This window comes from Oryctolagus cuniculus, chromosome 2, assembly GCF_051225735.1.
Source record: "Oryctolagus cuniculus isolate XC-2025 breed Fujian yellow rabbit chromosome 2, ASM5122573v1, whole genome shotgun sequence".
NCBI lineage: Eukaryota > Metazoa > Chordata > Mammalia > Lagomorpha > Leporidae > Oryctolagus > Oryctolagus cuniculus.
In genome coordinates, this window is record NC_142868.1 from 112563484 (window position 1) to 112585877 (window position 22394).

Sequence of the window (22394 nt, forward strand, 5' to 3'; positions counted from 1 at the left end):
CATAGGAGAGACAGAGATTGAGCCTCGTTTCTTAGATCCCTCCCCAAATGCCTGTAACAGAGCTGTGCCACGCTGAAGCCAGCAGCCCAGAACTCCATCCCAGTCTCCCACCTGGGAGGCAGGTACCCAACCACTTGAACCATCTGCTACTTTGCGAGGCGCATTAGCAGGACACTGGGTCAGAAGCAGAGTCCGGGACTTGAAGGAGCTCTCCCAGGTGGCATGAACGTGTCCCATGAGGTGGCTTGAGTCGCTACACCACAGCACCTGCCCCGACATTGTTATCTGTCATGCCAATCCCCAGTTTTAATTTCTGAAATACTTTGTGTCGGGCAAAGGCTTCAAAGCCCCACCTCAGTCCCCCCGGAACTGCCATTTATTAAGGGACACACATTCCTTGAGACATGTGTAATTCAGAAATAAGGAAAACACTAATAAAAATAAAAGACCAGAGTGAGCGACCTGTTATCAAAGCTGAGTGGCGTGTGTGAGGCCCAGGACCCTGGAGTTCCTGGGGGGCTGCTCGTGTGGAGGTACCAGGGATGTACTTTGACGAATTTGCCAGTGAGCTCTGTAGGATGGGCAATCAGAACTCTGGCTTGGCAATACATTGTCATCCCTTAGGAAGAGGTCACAGCCTGCCTTTCTAGGCCCTTCTGCCACCCCAGATTACAAAGTACGTAGGCCTCTAACTTTATTGCCTTCAATTATTCACTCCCCCAAATGCCTGCAGTAGCTGTTTCTGGGTCAGGCCAAAGCCAAGAGCTGGGGACCCAATCCAGGTCTTCCTTGTGGGTGGTAGGGACCCAACTACTGAGCCATCACCTGCTGGCTCCCAGGTGCACCTTAGCAGAAGGCTGGGATGGGGAGCAGAGCTGACACCTGCTGTACCAGATGCCAGGGTTCTAAGCAGAGCCTTAACCCCTGCACTAAACACTTGTCCCCATGCCACGGTCTTGAACCTGCTGAGGAAGATGTTGAATCAGACAGTTGACTCCCGCTTGGGGAGCTCTTCAGGGCTGATGCAGTGAGTCCCGTGGCTGAACCGCTCAGCCCCCCTGTTCCTGTAGAGAAGAACGGGGAGGATGTAGAAGATAATAATGCAAGCCGGTGCCGCGGCTCACTAGGCTAATCCTCTGCCTTGCGGCGCCGGCACACCGGGTTCTAGTCCCGGTCGGGGTGCCGGACTCTGTCCCGGTTGCCCCTCTTCCAGGCCAGCTCTCTGCTGTGGCCCGGGAGTGCAGTGGAAGATGGCCCAAGAACTTGGGCCCTGCACCCCATGGGAGACCAGGATAAGTACCTGGCTCCTGCCATCGGATCAGCGCGGTGCGCTGGCTGCTGCGCGCCGGCCGCGGCGGCCATTGGAGGGTGAACCAATGGCAAAGGAAGACCTTTCTCTCTGTCTCTCTCTCTCTCACTATCCACTCTGCCTGTCAAAAAAAAAAAAAAGGTAATAATGCACTTGGGAGCTGGGGCTTAGGAGTGGAGTGACGTGTTCTTGGGTTTTCAGAGCTTGTGACGGCTCCTCGAGCCCCGGCCCCTCCTTTTCTGCGGCGGTCAAGGTTCTAGGTGACGTCACGGACAGGTGACGGCTGTCGTCCCTTCCGGTCCAGCGGCGCGTGTGTTCGGTTAAAGCAGCTCCGGAGCCTCGGGACAGTGTGTGTCCATCCTTCCTGCTTCCCATCCTCTCCCCCCCCGCCTGCCCGTCTCACCGAATTCTGTGTGCCAGGCCCTGATTGCCGAGGAGACCAGCAGCCGGCTCGCTGAGCAGGAGGAGGAGCCCGAGAAGTTCCGCGAGGCGCTGGTGAAGTTCGAGGCCAGGTTCAACTTCCCTGAGGCCGAGAAGCTGGTCACCTTCTACTCGTGCTGCTGCTGGAAGGGCAGGGTGCCCCGCCAAGGCTGGCTGTACCTCAGCATCAACCACCTCTGCTTCTACTCCTCCTTCCTGGGCAAGGAGCGTAAGTGATGCTCGCCCGGCACCGGCACCGGCGGGGGGCGGGCGTGGGGTGTGTCCTTCCCAGCAAGCGCAGCCCGCGAGATGCCTGGTGCTGCTCCCGATAAAAGCCCTGAGCGTGGGATGTTCAACAACTAAAGATCTTTTTTTTATTTTATTTTATTTTTTTATTTTTATTTTTTGACAGGCAGAGTGGACAGTGAGAGAGAGAGACAGAGAAAGGTCTTCCTTTTGCCGTTGGTTCACCCTCCAATGGCCGCCACGGCTGGTGCGCTGTGGCCGGCACACTGCGCTGATCCGATGGCAGGAGCCAGGAGCCAGGTGCTTTTCCTGGTCTCCCATGGGGTGCAGGGCCCAAGCACTTGGGCCATCCTCCACTGCACTCCCTGGCCACAGCAGAGAGCTGGCCTGGAAGAGGGGCAACTGGGACAGAATCCGGCACCCCAACCGGGACTAGAACCCGGTGTGCCGGCGCCGCCAGGCGGAGGATTAGCCTAGTGAGCCGCGGCGCCGGCAACAACTAAAGATCTTGACGTATGGTTTGAGAGGCGGTCTGTTGACACGTGATGGGTTTCCTAACAACTTGGGCAGACGATGATACTGAACCACATAGCTGCGCCCGCCCGCAGGTTAGATCTGAGGAAAATCCGTCTTTTGCTACTGCCTCAAGGCACAGTTCTGTGTGGGTCATTTCATTTATTTATTTACTTAAAAGACACACAGAAAGAAGGAAGGGTTCACTCCCCAATTCCGGCCCCAGTGGCTGGAGCTGTGCTGATCCGAAGCCAGGAGCTTCTTCTGGGTCTCCCACGTGGGTGCAGGGGCCCAAGGACTTGGGCCATCTTCCACTGCTTTCCCAGGCCATAGCAGAGAGCTGCATTGGAAGTGGAGCAGCCAGGACTTGAACCGGCATCCATATGGGATGTCAGCACTGCAGGTGGAGGCTTTATCTGCTACACCACAGTGCTGACCCCTCAGATTTTTAAGAGGCACTGTTGAAAAAATTCTCCTTAGTTCTTCCAGGGCCAACTACTGTTTGGAGTGCCCACGCTGCGTGTCAGCAGATGTTGCGTGTGTTGCATGTATCATCGCACAGGGTGTAGATTGCAGGTGTGATTTATATCTCAAGTAGAAGCGGTAGCAAGGGCTCCTGTAAAGGAGGGGCCTGCTTCCTGCACGCGATCCTCCATCCTCTGCCCAGCTCCCCGGCCTCGGCTCTGAGGCTCCAGGACGTACACCCTATTTGCACAGCCCTCCCCTCCCCTGGAGTCTTCTCTGATCCAGCCCTGGCCATTCTGAAAGACTCAGCCTTCCCTTCCTTTCCCCGTATTTAGTCTGCCTGTAAACTCCTGTTCATCCTTCAAAACCCGGTCTGCGTTTTGTCACTTCCAAGAAGCCTCTCCTGGCTCCTTTTTTTTTTTTTTTTTTTTTGACAGGCAGAGTGAGCAGTGAGAGAGAGAGACAGAGAGAAAGGTCTTTCATTTTGCCATTGGTTCACCCTCCAATGGCTGCCGCGGCCGGCGTGCAGCAGCCGGCGCACCGCGCTGATCCAATGGCAGGAGCCAGGTGCTTTTCCTGGTCTCCCATGGGGTGCAGGGCCCAAGCACCTGGGCCATCCTCCACTGCACTCCCTGGCCAGAGCAGAGAGCTGGCTTGGAAGAGGGGCAACCGGGACAGAATCCGGCACCCCGACCAGGACTAGAATCTGGTGTGCTGGTGCCGCAAGGTGGAGGATTAGCCTAGTGAGCCGCGGCGCCGGCCTCCCATACATTTTATGCTGTATCTGTTTTCTATGCTGCGTCCCCTTGGGTCAGTGGTCACTTAACTGTTGGTGTGTGTGTGTTTCCTATTTGAATGAGCTTCTTAAATGCAGGCCTCTTCACTAAGTAGATGCTTGATAAGTGAAATTTTGTGAGCTGTGTGTGAGAGGGAAAGACTGGCTGTGAAAGCCACGGAAACAGCTGGAGAAGTGTAGTCTTGAGCTGATGTAGAAACGTGGCCTTGGAAAGTGGAAGCTTTGAAAACAGTACTGCAGGGTAGCTTGTTTCCACAAGTTTGGCAGAAATTAAAACACTTCATCATTCCCTACTTTATTTGAAAAGGAAAATTTTTTTTAAGATTTTATTTGAGAGGCAGAGTTACAGACAGAGGGAGAGACAGAGGTCTTCCATCCACTGGTTCGCTCCCCAGGTGGCTGGAGCTGAGCTGATCTGAAGCCAGGAGCCTCCTCTGGGTCCTCCATGCAGGTGCAGGGGCCCATGCCCTTGGACCATCCTCCACCGCTTTCCCAGGCCATAGACAGAGAGCTGGATTGGAAGAGGAGCAGCCGGGAAACCAACCGGTGCCCGTATGGGATGCTGGCACTGCAGGTGGAGTCGTAGCCTCCTATACCACACCACCAGCCCCAGGAAATTATTTTCTAACACTTACTAACAATCATCATTAAACCGAATTGTGTTTGGGTAAGACTTGGAAAAAAGGCTTCCTAAGACTCAATAGCCTTTGTCTGTATCCGTTCTTCCGGGTGTCTCTTCAGGAAAACCAGCCAGTCAGCTGGGAGGCTTTGTGTTCTGTCTATAGAGCGTGCTGGCACCACTGCGTTGGGAACATTGCTGAGAACAGAACTCTCATTAGCATTTCCTAAAAAAACTACCTGTGCTCCATCTTCAAAGACCAGAGCATCATCATTTGACACAGGCTCCATGAGCAGTCCATTTCTCTACAGGAGATCATGAATAATTATTTTTTTTAAGATTTATTTTATTTATTTGAAAGAGTTATAGAAAGAGGTATAGAGAGAGCTTCCATCCATGGGTTCACTCCCCAGATGGCTGCAATGGCCAGAGCAGTGCCAATGTGGAGCCAGGAGCTTCTTCCAGGTCTCCCACGTGGGTGCAGGGGCCCAAGGACTTGGGCCATCTTCTACTGCTTTCCCAGGCCACAGCAGAGAGTTGAATTGGAAGAGAAGCAGCCGGGACTAGAACCAGCACCCATATGGGATGCCGGTGCTTCAGGCCAGGGCTTTAACTTGCTGCACCACAACACTGGTGCCGTGAATAGTTTTATTTTGCATTCTTTTTCCCCCATAGCTGGCGCTACAAATGCTGCTTTTGAAACCAGGCTTTATGTGAATTGGGAAACTCGGACATGTCGAGGCTCAGGTGTCCTTGAGCTAGTTTCCACGTTAACTTGGTGTTCCTGAACGGTGTTCCTTGGAAGTAGGCGGTCAGCAGCGACTTGGAAACCTCACTTAAATCTTTAAGATATGAGCTGTGTTTTCATCAGCAGCTTCTCCGTTCTGTCCTGCTGTCTTGAAAAGGCATTTGTGGGGGCCGGTGCTGTGGCGCAGCAGGTTAATGCCCTGTCCTGAAGCGCCAGCATCCCATATGGGTGCCGGTTCGAGACCTGGCCACTCCACTTCCAATCCAGCTCTCTGCTATGGCCTGGGAAAGCAGTAAAAGATGGCCCAGGTCCTTTGGCCCCTGCACCCACGTGGGAGACCTGGAAGAAGCTCCTGACTTCGGATTGGCACAGCTCCCGCTGTTGCAGCCAATTGGAGAGTGAACCAGCAGATGGAAGACATCTCTCTCTCTCTCTCTTTCTCTCTCTCTCTCTCTCTGCCTCTCCATCACTCTGGGTAACTCTGACTTTCAAATAAATAAAATAAATCTTTAAAAAAGAAAAGAAAAGGCATTTGTGTTCCAGCAGGAAGAGTGCTTGGGACTGCCCTCTGTCAACTCCCTCACCTTTGGCTCACGTTTTTTGGCACATGTAATTTTTTTCCCCTCCTTTCTCTTGCAGTTAAACTTGTTGTCCCTTGGGTTGACATCCAGAAGTTAGAGAGGACGTCCAATGTCTTCCTGACGGATACCATCCGCATCACCACGCAGAACAAGGAGCGGGACTTCTCCATGTTCTTGAACCTGGACGAGGTGTTCAAGATCATGGAGCAGCTAGCGGATGTGACGCTTCGAAGGCTGCTGGACAATGAAGTCTTTGAGCTGGACCCGGATCTGCAGGAGCCGAGCCAGATCACCAAGAGGTGGGGGCTTCCTTCCCCGAGTGTCCCCCCCCGGCCGCACAGGGAAGGGGTCTGGTATGACCTTGCAGTGGCGGCAGAGCCTGCACCTGTGCATCTGTGTTGACCTCAGTTGTGCTAGGCTAAGGTCCTTGTGCAGAGTAACCCAGGCTCTCCTGTAGAGTTCATCGTGACAGATTCCATCATTAGACACCATCATGACTCACTGCTTTATGGGCTCGGCTTGGGTTTCTACAGCCTGGTGACCTCTTGTATGAACGTCGATTTTGAAATCGCTGAAGAAGAGGGCTTCTAAAAAGTGAAGTGTGGGCAACCTCACGATGGAGATCTGTTGAGTCCTGTGCTTCAAGGCGTTTTGTCTCTCCCTATCCAGTTCCTTTGTAGAAAGCTTTAGGACAGCTGGACTGACTTTGGGTCCTCGTTTGTCCTGTGAAATGTGCCTACTGGTGTATTAAGTCAGTCTTAGTCTTTATTTGCTGTGAATTGATAGTGAGTGTGAAGACTTTAGATAGTTGGTCGAGTTGTTGGCTACTTTCAGGAAATTCAGCTGTTTGTTTTTTAAAGATTTATTTATTTGTTTGAAAGAGTTACACAGAGAGAGAAGGAGAGGCAGAGAGAGAAGTCTTCCATCCGCTGGTTCGCTCCCCAGTTGGCTGCAACAGTCAGAGCTGCACCAATCCGAAGCCAGGAGCCAGAAGCTTCTTTCTGGTCTCCCACGTGGGTGCAGGGGCCCAAGGACTTGGGCCATCTTCCACCTCTTTCCCAGGCCACAGCTGAGAGCTGGATCAGAAGTGGAGCAGCCGGGACTTGAACCGGCGCCCACATGGGATGCCAGCACTGGAGGCAGCAGCTTTACCCAATTACACTACAGCGCTGGCCCCTGTTTTTTGTTTTTATCTGAAGTTTGAGCCACAGTGTTTGAGCTTCCCTTTGATTTCTGGTTTGTGGTTCCTGACTGGGTCGTTGCAGCCCCAGGACGGAGGTGTATTGTTAGACAGAGGGGTCCTTTGAGGATGGAGGGCTGACCTGGCTGCATTTTACCGCTGCAGTGACAGAGTCCCCTGTTAATACTGAACTTGAGTAACGCTAGTCCTAAAGCAACTCTTACTGGGCTAAAGTACACACACGTGACGTGAGATTTAGCGTGTTAACAGTCTTTCAGTGTACAGTGGCGTTGAGACCTTGTGGTGTGCCCCGCGGCGCCGTCCCTCCCCTGGACTTCTTCCTTGCCTAATTGAACCTGCACATCCATTAAGCACTGACTCCCTACACCCTATCCCAGGCCTGGGTGACCCCGTTCTACCTTGTGTCTGGATCTCACCGGCCCAGCTCCGTCCTGTAAGTGGAATCATAGCGTGCTTGTCCTCTGACAGCTGGCTTATTTTCCTCGGGACAGGGTCTTGAAGGCTCACCCGTGTTGCACGGCTGTCAGAATTTCCTGCCTTTTGGAGGCTGAGGGATGCCCCGTTGGGCACTGATGGCACGGTTTGTTTATCCATTCACCTGTTGGGGCGCACTGGAGTTGTCTACATCGTTGGGCGACTGGATAATGCTGCTACCTGAGTATGAAAATGCTGGGTCTGCAGGTGTCTGAGTCCTTGCTCCCAGTTCTTTTGAGAATACCTGGAAGTGGAATTGCTGGGTCATGTGGTAATTCTCCTTTTAAGAACCACTACTCATTTAGTTTTTAAAATAATTATTTGAGGGGCCGGCGCCATGGCTCATTTGGTTAATCCTCCGCCTGCGGCACCGCCATCCCATATGGGCACCGGATTCTGTCCCGGTTGCCCCTCTTCCAGGCCAGCTCTCTGCTGTGGCCCGGGAGGGCAGTGGAGGATGGCCCAAGTGCTTGGGCCCTGCACCCCATGGGAGACCAGGAGAAGCACCTGGCTCCTGGCTTCGGATTGGCACAACGCCGGCCATAGCGGACATTTGGGGGGTGAACCAATGGAAGGAAGACCTTTCTCTCTCACTGTCTATAAGTCTACCTGTCAAATAAAAAAAAATAATTATTATTTGAAAGAGTTACAGGGCAGGGGTCTTCTGACTGCTGATTCATTCTCCAAGTGCATGCAACAGCCAGGGCTGACCCTAGGTCAAAGCTAGGAGGCTTGTCATCCAGGTCTCCCATGTGGGTGGCAGGGGCCCAAGCACTTCCCCAGGCCATTGCAGAGAGCTGGATCGGAAGTAGAGCATCCAGGACTCGAACCGGCGCCCATGTGGGATGCCGGCACTACAGGCAGTGGTTTTCTGTCTGTACCAAAAGCCTGTCCCTACTCATTTAATTTTTTAAAAGTTTTTAAATGTATCTTAATGATCTTATTTGCTTTGTTTTTGATTTTTTTTTTAAATGGCTAAAGAGAAAGACTAACCCGTAGGTGTCAGGCTCGTGCTGGGGAGCTGGCTTGGCTCTGCAGCAGAAGGCTCTGCGAGGCCAGCAGCAGCGTCTCCATACCTCTCTCAGCCTCAGTTGTTAGTCCAAGGGAGCGATGATGCACCGAAGGCTCAGAAGCCTTCAGTTGAAAACCCCCGCGACGCCCCCACACCTGAAACTTCTTGAGTAACAACACCCCAAAGTTTTGCATGTCAGAACCTATCGGATTAGGTATGCTCCACTGGCAGCATCTATGCAAATATTCCAGAATCCGAAAAACTTCAAAATGTGAAAGCTTCTGGTCCTAGCATTCAGGTAAGGGATACTCAGCCTGTGCCCAGTTCCTTGAAAGCTTTGTGGTCTAGCGCTCGCTGAGAATGCAAAGCAAGTTATTCCGTAAACACCTGCACTATCTTCTGTCAGCCTCAGGGGAGTGTGTGTCTGTCTAATGAGTGGCTCCCGAAGGGCAGCTTGTTTTTTATTTTAATTTTTTGACAGGCAGAGTGGATAGTGAGAGAGACAGAGAGAAAGGTCTTCCTTTTCTGTTGGTTCACCCTCCAGTGGCCGCTGTGGCTGGCACACCGCGCTGATCCGATGGCAGGAGCCAGGAGCCAGGTGCTTTTCCTGGTCTCCCATGGGGTGCAGGGCCCAAGCACCTGGGCCATCCTCCACTGCACTCCCTGGCCACAGCAGAGAGCTGGCCTGGAAGAGGGGCAACCGGGACAGAATCCGGCGCCCCAACCGGGACTAGAACCCGGGGTGTCGGCATCGCAGGCGGAGGATTAGCCTAGTGAGCCGTGGTGCCGGCCAGCAGCTTGTTTATAGTTCTCATGCACTCAGAATTCAGATCCTTTCCTGCTGGTGCAAACATTGTGACCGGATCATGCTTCCTCCCAAGTAGGGTAGTCATCCTAAACACTCTTGATTTATTTGTTTATTTTGTAAAATCCCAACAAGTTTTGCATTGTTTTGGGTCACCTCTGGTCACTTGTAGCTCTGTGGTAAGACCAAAGGATGCCCGTCAGCCCTTTCTGAAAAAGGGACACCGGAGCGGGGGAAACTGTGTGTGTATTGGGCAGCCCTGGGGCACAGACTTGCAGTGATGTCCCAGCATGCTCTACTTGCAGATAAGGGGTTTGGGGTTTGGGGTCTGGGGAGGAGTGAGGAAAATGGAAGTGGAAGATTTTTAGCATCTAAAACCTTTCTGGGGAAAATCATCTGCCTAGGAACAAAGATGATCATGTTGGTGTCTTGATTGATGTCCCAGAATCCCAGAATCCAGGGGGCTTCCACAAGACTGCTCTCCCCTTCCTTCCACCCTGGGAGCTATTAAGAAGGAGTGCGAAGGGCCGGCGCTGTGGCGCAGTGTGGGTTAAAGCCCCAGCCTCCAGTGCCAGCATCCCATATGGGTGTTGGTTCGAGTCCCAGCTGCTCCTCTTCCGATCCAGCTCCCTGCTATGGCCTGGGAAAGCAGTAGAAGATGGCCCAAGTCCTTGGGCCCCTGCGCCCACCTTGGAGACCTGGAAGAAGCTCCTAGCTGTCGATCAAGTCAACTCTGGCCATTGCAGTCATTTGGGGAGTGAACCAGTGGAATGGAAGACCTCTCTCTCTCGGCCTCTTCTTTCTCTCTGTAACTCTTTCAAATAAGGGAGTGGGAAGGACGCACAGGGCCCTTGGGGTGCCTGGGAGTTGAGCTTCTAGGGTGCTCCAGGGCTGGCCCCCAAGACAGAAGACTCAGGCCCACAGCTGTCAACCACTTCCTCCCACGGTGAAAGGCTCACCGTTACCTCCCCACTCCACGCTAGTTCTCGTGTGTAGCTTTTGCCATGGAGACGTAGCCCTGCGAGGGTAAACAGGTAATGACTCAGTCCAGCTGGCACCCTGCCACGGGAGCCTCACTTTCAGAGCTGAGAAAAACAGTTTCCTCTGGTTCAGGGCACAGGCGAGTGTGTAGGAATGCCTCTCTGGATCTCTTTGGTTGATCCATGTTCCCTTCCCAGATAACGGCTTTGCTGGGGTGCTCTCGGGGTCACAGTCCTCTGATTACCCATTAATTAGTCACCTCTGCACATGTGGTCGGTCCAGGGGAACTTCGGCACTTGGGCAGCGCGCAGCTCGGGCCTCCCTGGGAGAGGGTGGATGGGATGGGACAAGTGAGAGCTGGCAGGGCTTGGGAGTCCTGGCTTCAGCATGGTCCGGGGTGGGGGCCTGGAACAGGGATTGTCAGCAGGGTGTCACTCAGAGTCCAGCCAGGCAGGGGGCTGCCCAGGGAGGACGGGGTGGGGGGGGGGAGGCGGAGGCAGGGAATAGGTTGGGTGGGTGGGTGGGTCCTGAAGTTTCTCAACAGAAATCTCCATCTTGAATTTGGACATGGGGGTTGAGCAAAGGGCAGGCGGCAGCTGTGTTTTGTGGGTAGGGCTCGTTGGTTGGCGAGGTGAAGGGCTTCCCTAAATTGAGTGAAAATCTACTTTGGCTGGACATGCTGGAGAGCTCGGCTCCAGCAGTGGAGGGAGTGGAAGGAGGGTGAACCTGTGCCGCAAGCGTTTCCCGCTGTTCTGTGCGGGTGAGCTGTGGCCTCCGCAGGGGTTCTGAACCATCTTCACCCCCCACGCCCCTCACCCAACCCCGTATGGCTTTGCAACAGACAGGGCCCTTGGGCCCTTTCCTGCCAATATGCCCTCTGCCCCTAGTCCCTTTCCTTCAGCTCTCCTGCCGGTACTAGGAATGCCTGCCTTCCATCCTGACTCCAACCTCGGCTCCCGGGTCTGTGCATCCTCTGGGACCAAGTGAGACCTCTCTGGGGGCTCCTGTACTCCTAACGATCCCCACCTCGCAAGGGCAGGCCCGAGTCTTGCCCTCTACAATCGTGCAGTGCGGGGGTCGTTGGCAGGTGGGCTCTGGGGCAGGGCGGATGGAAGACAGTGAAGCAAGGACACACCCTGTCTTGAGAGTGGACAGGGCTTCTGGATGTCCTGCCTTGCTCAGTCCTGACTTGTCAAGGACTCGGTGTGGAGAGCTTTCTAGAACTGAAGGGCCGTGGTGCCGGCTGAGCCTGCCATACCTGGTGAGCCTTGCGTTCTGTCTCCCAAGCAGTCCTGGGCTACGTGCGTTCTGCACAGGCTGCAGGGCCACAGTGTCACCCTCACCCCTCCCATAGGTCTCTCAGGGGTGACAGAAAAAAGAAGTAAATCAACACACACTTGAGAAACGTCGTCTGTGCACCCAAGTCCTAGGTATCTGCTCGCTTGTAGGTGGCTAATTCTTGGCATTTCTGAGTTCAGGTGCGTAGGGGATGGATCTGTGTGGGAGGGCAAGAACCAAGAGCCACTGAAAAGCCTGGTGTGCTGCTTCGTGAGGCCTGCTGACCTCAGGGGAGTGCGTTTGCCCTCCCTTACTCTGTGGGGGCAGGAGCTGTGCCTCACGGCTTGCTCCCTGACCTGGCTAGGAGCCAAGCCTGCTTAACTCTGCAAACCAAGTGACCCGATCCAACGAGTGTTGGCGGGTATGGCCTCCATGGTATTCTTCCCCAACACACTCTAGAAGTTCAATGGGGGAAGAGGGGAGGAAACCCATTTACTAATCTGAGAAAAGAGTCTTGTTTTCCTGAAAAGAAAGAGTTAAAGAACTACCTACCCCTAGGTTTCTTGGGTCCAGGGCTATAGGGATTAAACCTGAGTTTTTATGAATGGTGTGCATGTAGTTGAGAATTTTCTGCACAGTTGTCATGCATGATTGCACTTGTTAATTTCAGCTTCAACAATAAGCTTGATGTTGCTCCATGTTTTTTTTGTTGTTGTTGTTTGTTTGTTTGTTTCTTTTTTTGACAGAGTGGACAGTGAGAGAGAGAGAGAGAAATGTCTTCCTTTTGCCATTGGTTCACCCTCCAATGGCCACCACGGCTGGCGCACTGTGGCCGGCGCACCGTGCTGATCCAATGGCAGGAGCCAGGTACTTCTCCTGGTCTCCCATGGGGTGCAGGGCCCAAGCACTTGGGCCATCCTCCACTGCACTCCCGGGCCACAGCAGAGAGCTGGCCTGGAAGAGGGGCAACCAGGACAGAATCCGGCGCCCCGACCGGGACTAGAACCCGGTGTGCCGGCGCCGCAAGGCAGAGGATTAGCCTAGTGAGCCGCGGCGCCAACCTGCTCCATGTTCTGATCAACCCATACAGCCTACAAAGTCTCGGGCTCTGGGATGGCAGGTGTTAATGGGATGGTTGGGAGTACCTCCCCCTGCCGGTCTCCGCTCTCCTGCAGCCATGGCCTGGGCACCCTGGCACTGTGGGTCCTGGCTGGGCTGTCACAGATGTTTCTGCTGTGGCTCAGGGTTCTTGGTTAGCTGCCGCCTTTTGAACGTTGGCTCATGACCTGTGTCCGTTGAAAAGTGGAGACATTCAGAAAGTAGTGCAAGGTCAAAGATGCACACAAAAAAAGTGTACCTTGTTTTCTGTGCTGCTCAGAAAAAGGAGTCGATATATTTAGAATCAAAACCACCACCTGCTGCAAGATGGAGCCACAGGACAGGATGGTCTTAGGCTGAACTTGCTAGGGAGCTGGTTTTTCATCTCTGGTGTCACTGTCCTCTGTGTCAGCTACGACAGAACTTTAAATATCCTGTGCATCACGCATATCTAAAGGTGAAGTTGGGAGACATGTTTTGAGGAGAGGGGAAGGGAAGCAACCCAGATCTTCAGAAAGTCCTCATTGCTTTATTTTCTTCATACTTGAGGTTTCTGGTCTGTGGCTGGCAAATTTGCAAGAGACCGGCGTCTTGAGGGACACGGAGAAGAGCCCAGAAAGAGGAGTGGGGACTTTGTGTGCCGCCTGCCCAGGCCGCGCAGAATCCACAGAGAAGCTGATGGAGGCGAGCTGTTGAGTAAGGCAGCAGGTGCACTGCTTAGAAAAAGAAAAAAAAAACTGTTCTTAGTTCCCCTCAGATACTTGGACGCCTTATTCTTAATTGGAGGGGTTGCTGTAAATTCTCCTGCCCTTCCTTGAACTTGGGGCACACTTCTGTGATCTCTTACCCACCCCAGTGTTCACTGTGCTTCAGCCACCTTCTCGGTGGCCTGAGAGACATTTTCCAGGAAGGAAGGACAAGGGAACTCCTTGGTGCTAGAACCACACTGATGAGCATACGCAGGGAACTAAGCGTTATCTTTGCTTTTAGAAAAGCCAGCAGACCAGCATGCTTTGAAGACCAGGCTGTAAGTTTGCCAGTTGATTTATTTTTTTAAAAGACTTACTTATTTGAAAGGCAGAGTTACAGAGAGGCAGAGATGGAGCGAGAGGTCTTCCATCTGCTGGTTCACCCACCAGATGACTGCAATGACTGGAGCTGTGCTGATCTGAAACCAGGAGCTTCTTCCAGGTATCCCATGTGGGTGCAGGAGCCCAAGGACTAGGGCCATCTTTTACTGCTTTCCCAGGCCATAGCAGAGAGCTGGATCGGAAGTGGAGCAGTCAGGACTCGAACTGGTGCCCGTATGGGATGCCGGCACTGCAGGCGGCAGCTTTACCCGCTACACCACAGCACTGGCCCCTAGTTTGCAAGTTTAAATATACTGGACATGGGCAACTCTCAGGAGGACTAGGGATCATCTTGATGGGTCTTACTTCCTTTTTTTTTTTTTCTTCCAAGTTTAGTTTATCTGTTTGAGAGGCAGAGTGACAGGGATTGATTTTCGAATGGATGGTTCACTCCCCAGATGGCCACAGTGGCAGGGGTGGGGCCAGGCTAGAGCCAGGAGCTACATCTAAGTCTTCCCACATGGGTGACAGGGGCCCAAATACTCGAGCTATCATCTCTGCCTCCCAGGGTGCACCAGCAGAAAGCTGGACTGGAAGCAGAGTAGCTGGGGGACTCGAACCAGCGCTCTGATACGAGGCGCTAGAGTCGCAGATGGCAGCTTCCCTTGCTGTGCCGCGGCGCTGGCCCCTTGCCTTGCATCCGTACAGCGTGTGAACTTCGAGTGTTCCCAGTGCTTGCGTACACTCTCCTGGCACCTCTCAGAGGAAGCGCGGTCCCTTTGGTAGCATAGTCTGCATCACGTCAGGTAGTTACGGAGCTGCCGCTTTGGCCTGTCACCTGTGGAACTTGTGTCATTTCTCTGTGCACCTGAAGACCCTGCTGGGCACGTGTGTGTCCTCTGGGTGAACAGAGTGGTAAATTCCACGGGCTGTCCCACCTCTGGACGACACCTGCTCCTTGGGAAGCAGTTGTGCGATGGCTGGCGGTAAGACGTTGTGCAGGGCCGACACTGCGGCACAGTGGGCCAAGCCTCCACCTGCGGTGCCGGCATCCCATATGTGGTTCGTGTCCCAGCTGCTCTTCGGAAAGCAGCAGAAGATGCCCAAGTGTCTGGGCCCCTGCACCCACGTGGGAGACCCAGAAGAAGCTCCTGGCTTCGGATCAGCACAGCTCCAGCCATTGAGGCCATTTGTGGAGTGAACCAATGGATGGAAGACCTCTCTCTCCCCTTCTTTGTCTGATACCCTGCCTTTCAAATACATGAAATAAATCTAAAACAAAAAATGACATTGTGCAGAGGGGCATCGGTAGGGAAGCCCAGCCTGGTGAGGTTGCAATAGGCTGCTAGCCCGGGACCTTGGCCTCTGGAAAGCTCAACTGGGCCGTGTGTGGGTTCTGGAGTTCAGAACTGATCTTATTGCATTGATGCGACATTTGAAAAGTTGTGTTCTTCTCAAAAGGAAACAGCTCAAGTTGTAAAACCAGTGTGTGGTTGGTAAGGTTTGCCTACCGTCTGTTCCTTGGGAAACGCGTGTTGAAATCGGGTTGCTGTTGGGCCATGGGGCCTTTGAGAGGCGGTTGGGCTGCTGAGAGGGGTTAAGGCCTCTGTGGAGGAGTGAGTTCCTTGTCCTGGGCCGACCGCAGGTTGTTGGGTTGCTTGCCCTGCCCACTGCTAACGTTTAAGGTAAAGTCTTGGTATACATCACGTTCTGCAATTTGGAAGTCGCTCATACGAACGGAATCTCCCTCTAGGAATCCCCCTTTTCTCTTTTAGCTGGATGTGGACATCATTTTGAGTTCATGGGGATCCCTTGATCAAACAAATGTCAGGTATCTGTAGCTATCAAAATGACACACACAGGTCTCATCCAGGGTTACAAAGCTAAAAAAGCCAAGAGTTCATGTTCCTGGCTTTGAGCAAAGTGCTAATTCTATGAGATAAATATGAAGAACTCTGATGTACCAAGGGGAAATTTTTCTCTCTGTTAGAATTTTTTGATCCGACTTAAGTTCGTCAGTATTTTCAAATACTGGGATTTGACTGCCTGCTTGGCTTACTGGGTTTTAGAGGTGAAAGTCAGGACATGTGCAGTCTACTGGGGGTTAGACGCATCTCTCTGTACCACCATTTTTCTATTGATTTTTTTTTTTTTTTTAAGAATTGTTATCTTGGATAGTGGGTAATGCCGCTGCCTGCAATGCCAGCATTCCATATGGGCGCTGGTTCGAGTCCCGGCTACTCCACTTCTGATCCAGCGCTCTCCTGTGGCCTGGGAAAGCAGTGGAAGAAGGCCAAAGTCCTTGGGCCCCTGCACCTGCATGGGAGACCTGAAAGAAGCTCCTGGCTCCTGGCTTCACATCAGCTCAACTCCAGCCATTGCAGCCATTTGGGGAGTGAACCAGCAGTTGGAAGACCTCTCTCTTCTTCTCAAATAAGTAACAATTTTAAAAAGAGATTTATCTTTGTATTTTAAAGATTTATTTGAGAGGCAGAGTTACAAAAAGGGGGAGAGACAGAGGGAGGTCTTCCATCTGCTGGTTCATTCCCCAAATGGCTGCAATGGCCAGAGCTGGGCTGATTCGAAGCCAGGAGCTAGGAGCTCCTTCCAGGTCTCCCACGTGGGTGCAGGAGCCCAAGGACTTGGGCCATCTTCTACTGCTATCCCAGGCCATTAGCAGGGAGCCGGGTCAGAAGGAGAGCAGCTGGTACACGAACTGGCGCCCACGTGGGATGCTGGCACCGCAGGCAGAGGATCAATCTACTATGCTACAGTCAGTGCTGACAGAGTGCTGCTGAGGGTCGCTCTAAAAATACTTCCCTTGGGTTCTTAAAAGAATTTTTTTGAGAAATCCTAGCTGATTATGAGTACTCATTAGACAGGCTGAGATTTGATTCCCATACAGTTGACTCTTAGAGTGCACTGTGGAATGGATTTGAGTGTATTCAGAATTGTGCAGCTACCACAAATCAGAGCACCTCATAACCCCCAAAAGAAACCTCACCCTTCACTCCCCATTTCTCTTCCCCCCAAATCCTGGACAAGCACTAATCCATTTTCTGTCTCCGCACATTTGCCTGTTCTGGACGTCTTATGATAAATGGAATCAGGCAGAATAGTTTATGTGTCTCCACTTAGCATGTTTTCAGGATTCATCCATGTTGTAGGATGTTTTCATTTCTTATGGCTGAATAATAGACTATCATATGGCTATATACTGCAGTTTATTTTTTCATTTATCAGTTGTTATACATCTGGGTTGTTTGTCACCTCTGGTTATTATGAACAATGTTGCTATGAACATTTGTGTGCAAGGTTTTGAGTGGATCTTGAATATCCCTTATTTAAAGTGCTTGGGATTAGAAGTGTTTTGCATTTGAAATTTTTTAAACTTTATTGCTTGCCTTTCAAATACATTAAAATAGAGCATCAGAGATAGATCTTCGATATGCTGGTTTGCTCCCCGAATGCATCTCTTGGGGATGAGACCCAAGTCTAAACAAAAATTCTTTTGTTGCATAGACACCTTAATGCATGTAGCCTGAAGGCAGTTTTATGAAATATTTTAAATAATTTTGTGCATGAAAGTTGCATAGTGTGGAAGTTCTCACTTGTGTTACGTCTGTCAGTGCTCAGAAAGTTTTGGATTTGAAAGCATTTCAGGTAATGGATTTTTCAGATTGTGAATTCTCAAGATGTATACTCAGGAGTGGAGTTTCTGGGTGGATTGTCCATTTATGACTTCTGGAGGCTCCTCCAGACTCTGTCCACGGTGACTGTGAAACTCCGACCAGGAGTGCGGAGTGTTCTGGTTTCCCGAGGTCCTTGCCAACACTGGTTATCCTCTTTCTGATACTTGGATTCTTAAGCAGTGCTTACGGTAATTCTCAGTGTCGCTCAAACCGTGGAGGAGCACTTACGCTCTGGTCCACACGTTCATCAATCGGGCCACACGTTTTGCCCACAGTACTTGCTCTGGAGGTGGGCCATGAAGTTGGACTGCATGCAGCTACCGCGCACAGGTTCTAGAGGTACACGCACCATTTGCATTTGCCTAAAGAAAGGGGCCAGAGGGCTGAAAAGTGTTTTCCCTGGGACCTGTGTTGCGGTGTAGCGGGTTAAGCCACTGCCTGCAACGCCAGTGTTCCATATGAGTACTGGTTTGAGTCCCAGCTGCTCTACTTCTGATCCAGCTCTCTGCTACTGGCCAGAGAAGGCAGTGGAGGATGGCCGAGTGGTTGGGCCTCTACTATCCATGTGAGAGACCTAGATGAAGTTCCTGGCTTCAGCCTGACCCAGCCTGGCTGTTGGAGCCATCTGGGGAGTGAACCAGCGGATGGAAGACCTCTCTCCCTCCCTCCCTCCCATCTTCCCTCCCTCCCTCCTTCCCTCTTTCTCTGTAACTCTGGCTTTCAAATAAATAAATAAAAGCTCAGAGGGTTTTCCTTGGTCATCTTGCACATTCATCCACTGTTTCGCCCACTTGTTTTCTCTCCCCTCCTTCACTAGGGACCTGGAAGCCAGGGCACAGAACGAGTTCTTCCGGGCTTTCTTCCGGTTGCCGCGGAAGGAGAAGCTGCACTCGGTCATGGACTGTTCCCTGTGGACCCCATTCAGTCGCTGCCACACCGCGGGGCGGATGTTCACCTCTGACAGTTACATCTGCTTCGCCAGCAGAGAGGACGGCTGCTGTAACTTGGTCCTCCCGCTCAGAGAGGTAGGTGCTGTGTCCGCCCCTCCGCTGCCCTACTGCATGCTTTCCAAGGCAGCCTCTGGTTGTTTGAACCCGTGTTTCAGTCCATTTTCTGTTGCTATAACACAATACCTGAGGCTGGGTACTTTGTACAGCAAAGAGGTCTATTTAGCTCAGTCTTGGAGGTTTGGGAACACAGTGCTGGCTTCCCCTTAGCTTTGGTAAATGCCGCAGGGTGGATGGATCACGATGGTGGGAGGGATCACTTAGCAAGACAGAAAGCTGGGGCCCAGTCTTTATTATCACAAGGCCTCTCCAGAAACTAACTGGAGTCCTATGAAGATGAGGTTAATCCCTTCTGAGGGCAGGACGCCCAGTGACCCAAACACCTTCAACAGGGTCCCACCACCTAGTAACGGCGCCACATTGGAGACCAAGCTTCTAAAACGTGAACCTTCGGATGACACGGTCAAACCACATCCAGACCATAGCAGCCTGTGGTGCTGACCGGGAAGGGGTGTTTGCACAGCATAGTATATTGCCTCCTGTAGATGGTCATCTCGATGGCTGGACTTTGTTGAGGGAAGAGTGACCTGAATGGTGTATTTGGCTGTCATTTTTAACTGCTGCTATGGTAACCTGAAATTTGCCTAGTGGTGATTGGTGACAGCTGGATGCTCTAACCTCTGTATTATTGATAAGGCTGTTATTAAAGTACATGCCTGGCAATTAAGGCTTTTCTTAAAGTTTCTCCCCTCTGACCCCTAAGAAAAAGAAAAGGCAACCTATAAAAGCGACATTTTTGAAAACAAATGGCAACTTGCTTGGCTTTTATGCTCCCATGGGATTTTAGTGAAAACTTAAAAATACTTCCTTTAATGTGGATCAGGTCCCTTTTTCTTGTAACACTTTGCAATTATTTTCTTGGAAATGGGGGCAAACTGAGTTTGTTTCAAGCCTGAGTTGCTCAGCCCTTCAGTTTCAGGGTATTGCTGCTGGATGTACTCGCAGCTCTTACACATCAAGGCTGCTGGTTTTTTTCTCTGGAAAAACTCAGAATTCTTCTATTGATATGATCTTCTATCTCCATGTCGTTATTCCACAGTAGAGGTTTTTGTTATATAGATATGATTACTGAAAAGTGAACCAAGAAATCCAGGTGCTACCAAATCAAAAAAGATTTGAAAGGCAGAGTGGGAGGGAGGAATGGATGGATGGAGAGGGAGAGAGAGATTGATTTTCTATCCACTGGGTCACTCCTCAAGTGGCTGCAACAGTCAGGTGTGGGCCAGGTCAAAGCCAGGAGCCAGGAGCTCCATCCTGGTCTCCCACGTGAGTGCCAGGGGCCTAAGCACTTGAGCCATCTTCTGTTGCCTTCCATGGCACATGGAGCTGGATCAGAACTGGACAGCTGAGACTTGAACCAGCATCGTGACATAGGATACTGGCATTGGAAACAGTGGCTTAGCCCACTATGCCACAATACTGTTCCCCACCATGTACTTTTTTTTTTTTTTTTTTTTTTTTTTTGACAGGCAGAGTGGACAGTGAGAGAGAGAGACAGAGAGAAAGGTCTTCCTTTGCCGTTGGTTCACCCTCCAATGGCCGCGGCCGGCGCGCTGCGGCCGGCGCACCGCGCTGATCCGATGGCGGGAGCCAGGAGCCAGGTGCTTTTCCTGGTCTCCCATGGGGTGCAGGGCCCAAGCACCTGGGCCATCCTCCACTGCACTCCCTGGCCACAGCAGAGAGCTGGCCTGGAAGAGGGGCAACCGGGACAGAATCCGGCGCCCTGACCGGGACTAGAACCCGGTGTGCCGGCGCCGCTAGGCGGAGGATTAGCCTAGTGAGCCGCGGCGCCGGCCCCCCCACCATGTACTTTTAAAAAGGATTTTGGTAACATATATAACATAAAATGATCTTTTTTAAGAGATTTATTTATTTGAAAGGCAGAATTAGAGAAGCAGAGGCAGATAAAGAGATCTTCCATCTGCTCGTTTACTCCCTAAATGGCCACAATGGCTGAAGTCAGGAGCTTCTTCTGGGTCTTTGAAATGGGTTCAGGGGCCCAAGCACTCAGGCCATCTTCCACTGCTTTCCCAGGGGCATTATCAGGGAGCTGGATCAGAACTGGAGCAGCTGGAACTTGAAACAACACCCATATGAGATGCTAGCGCTGTAGGTGGCAGCTTTACTCACTACACCACAGTGCTGGCCCCTAAAATCATTTTAAATCATGATTAAGTGCACATATTCTTGTATCAATTCATTTCCAAACCTTTTTCATACTCTCAAATTGAAACTCTGCACCAATTAAGCAGTAACTCTTTCTTCCTTCTCTCCTCAAGCCACCAGAAAATTATGTCATAGCATGTGTAGAATTTCCTTTTTAAAGACTGACTAATACTCCATGATCTTCGGCATAATAGAGTTTGCTTATCCATTCACCTGTTCCCGAGCCTCGGGTCACTTCCTTCTTGGGCCACGGTGACCCATGCTGCCTTGCACACTTGCGTTATTTCAGTGGTTGAGTTGCGTCCTGCATCCTGGGATAGGCTCTTGAAGACGCAGTGGAGTGCCTGTCTCCCTTGGCTGTACGCTGCGTGTTGCCTTTTGCGGCAGGTAGTGAGCATCGAAAAGATGGAGGACACCAGTCTGCTGCCCAACCCCATCATTGTCAGCATCCGGAGCAAGATGGCCTTCCAGTTCATTGAGCTCAAGGACCGAGAGAGCTTGGTGGAGAGTCTGCTGGTGAGGCTGAGGCAGGTCCACGCCAACCGCCCTGCCCGTTACGACACCTCGGCCAGCGACGACATGGTAGGACCTTCCTGGCCGCGTCCCTTCCTCAACGCCAACGTCCCCTTTCTCTCACGGCTCCAGCAGTGGTGTCTGCAGGGGCGTGCAGGGAGGGATAGTTCACCTGGGGCCGAGAAGAGCGAGGTCGAGGCTGGTGGGCCCCGTGTCACTCTAGTGTTGTTGCCGATGCATCAAGTCGCCCTGAGCTGGTCTCGCACAGGTTAGACGGCTCGACAGGGAGTCCTTGCCCAGCTTGGAGGTGATGGTATCCTCTGCAGGCTAGAGGTGTTGATGGCACGCTTCTCTGTGTGCTACATTAGATGACACAGTCATCGCCACCACTGCTGCTGGGGTTGGAAGGGCAATACGTGTCACTGTCAGGGGACAGCTGTCACCTGAGACCGAGCACTCGCCATCATCGGGGCTGGGCCACTGCAGGAGCAGACCCAGGTCTGTGGAGGCCCCGTCTGGGTATCCTCACTCTCGATCTCTTTTCTTCATGCTAAGGATCCTGCTGGGTCTCACGTCTGTCCGTTCTCTCAAGGACCGGGAGGCTGTAGCGCTGGTGCACCTGAAGGCAGAAGGCAGGCTGAGCGTGATCCAGGCCGTGACTTCCTTCTCTCTCTCCTCTCGCTACGCAGACCTCACTGTTTTACTCGACCAACATGTGCAGTGACCACAAGTTTGGGGATGTGGAAGTGGCGGCGGCGCAGAATAACGAGCAGAGTGACAAGGAGACGAGCCCGCCGCGGCACCCCGAGGCTCTGACCGCTGTCCTCCAGCAGTCGGGGGGTCAGAGCCCCGACTGCCACCTGGTGCGTGAGGCGGCCGCGCCCTGCCCTGTGGGCGCCAGCTCTGCGGGAGAGCATTGGGTCACAGGCTGCCTTCCTCCCTTTCTCTGCCCTCCCTGTCTGTCCTCCGCTGGCCCTCAGGCTGGCCGTGTTGCCTCTTGTGAATTCCAGGCGCAGAGCAGGTCTCTATCCTGCCAGCCGGTGGCGATGGCACACACTCCCCCAGGATAGCTCGCGTTATACCAACAAAGGGTTATCTTTCTAGTTTTTTGACCACAAATACATTGACCTCTAGAAGTCCTGTTTGTAGGGAGAATTGGATGCGCATGTCAGGTGCAGCCAGGCAGGTAAATGAGATAGTGTACTGGGCACTGGAGCCTCAGCTGGCGGAAGCTATGGTGCAACCCTGCGTAGCAGACAGTGGCCGTGAACGTGGCTACCCGGGCCCCAGCTTGGGTGCTTCGTGGCTCCTGGGTAATCACATATTGGCTTTCTTTTTCC

General features: G+C 52.4%; 1 protein-coding gene across 13 annotated transcripts in view; it reads left to right on the top strand.

Annotated features, from left to right (window-relative positions):
- Positions 1-22394, top strand: part of TBC1D8 (TBC1 domain family member 8) — a 131092-nt gene that overhangs the window by 84743 nt on the left and 23955 nt on the right. For 12 of the 13 annotated variants that reach the window (XM_051835502.3, XM_051835511.3, XM_051835506.3 and 9 more), the window contains 5 exons: positions 1730-1958; positions 5756-5996; positions 18126-18333; positions 20929-21123; positions 21744-21917. In XM_051835502.3, the coding sequence (XP_051691462.2) occupies positions 1730-1958; positions 5756-5996; positions 18126-18333; positions 20929-21123; positions 21744-21917 (1047 nt within the window). The remainder of the gene's footprint in view (positions 1-1729; positions 1959-5755; positions 5997-18125; positions 18334-20928; positions 21124-21743; positions 21918-22394) is intronic. The other variant, XM_089327485.1, reaches the window with a different exon arrangement.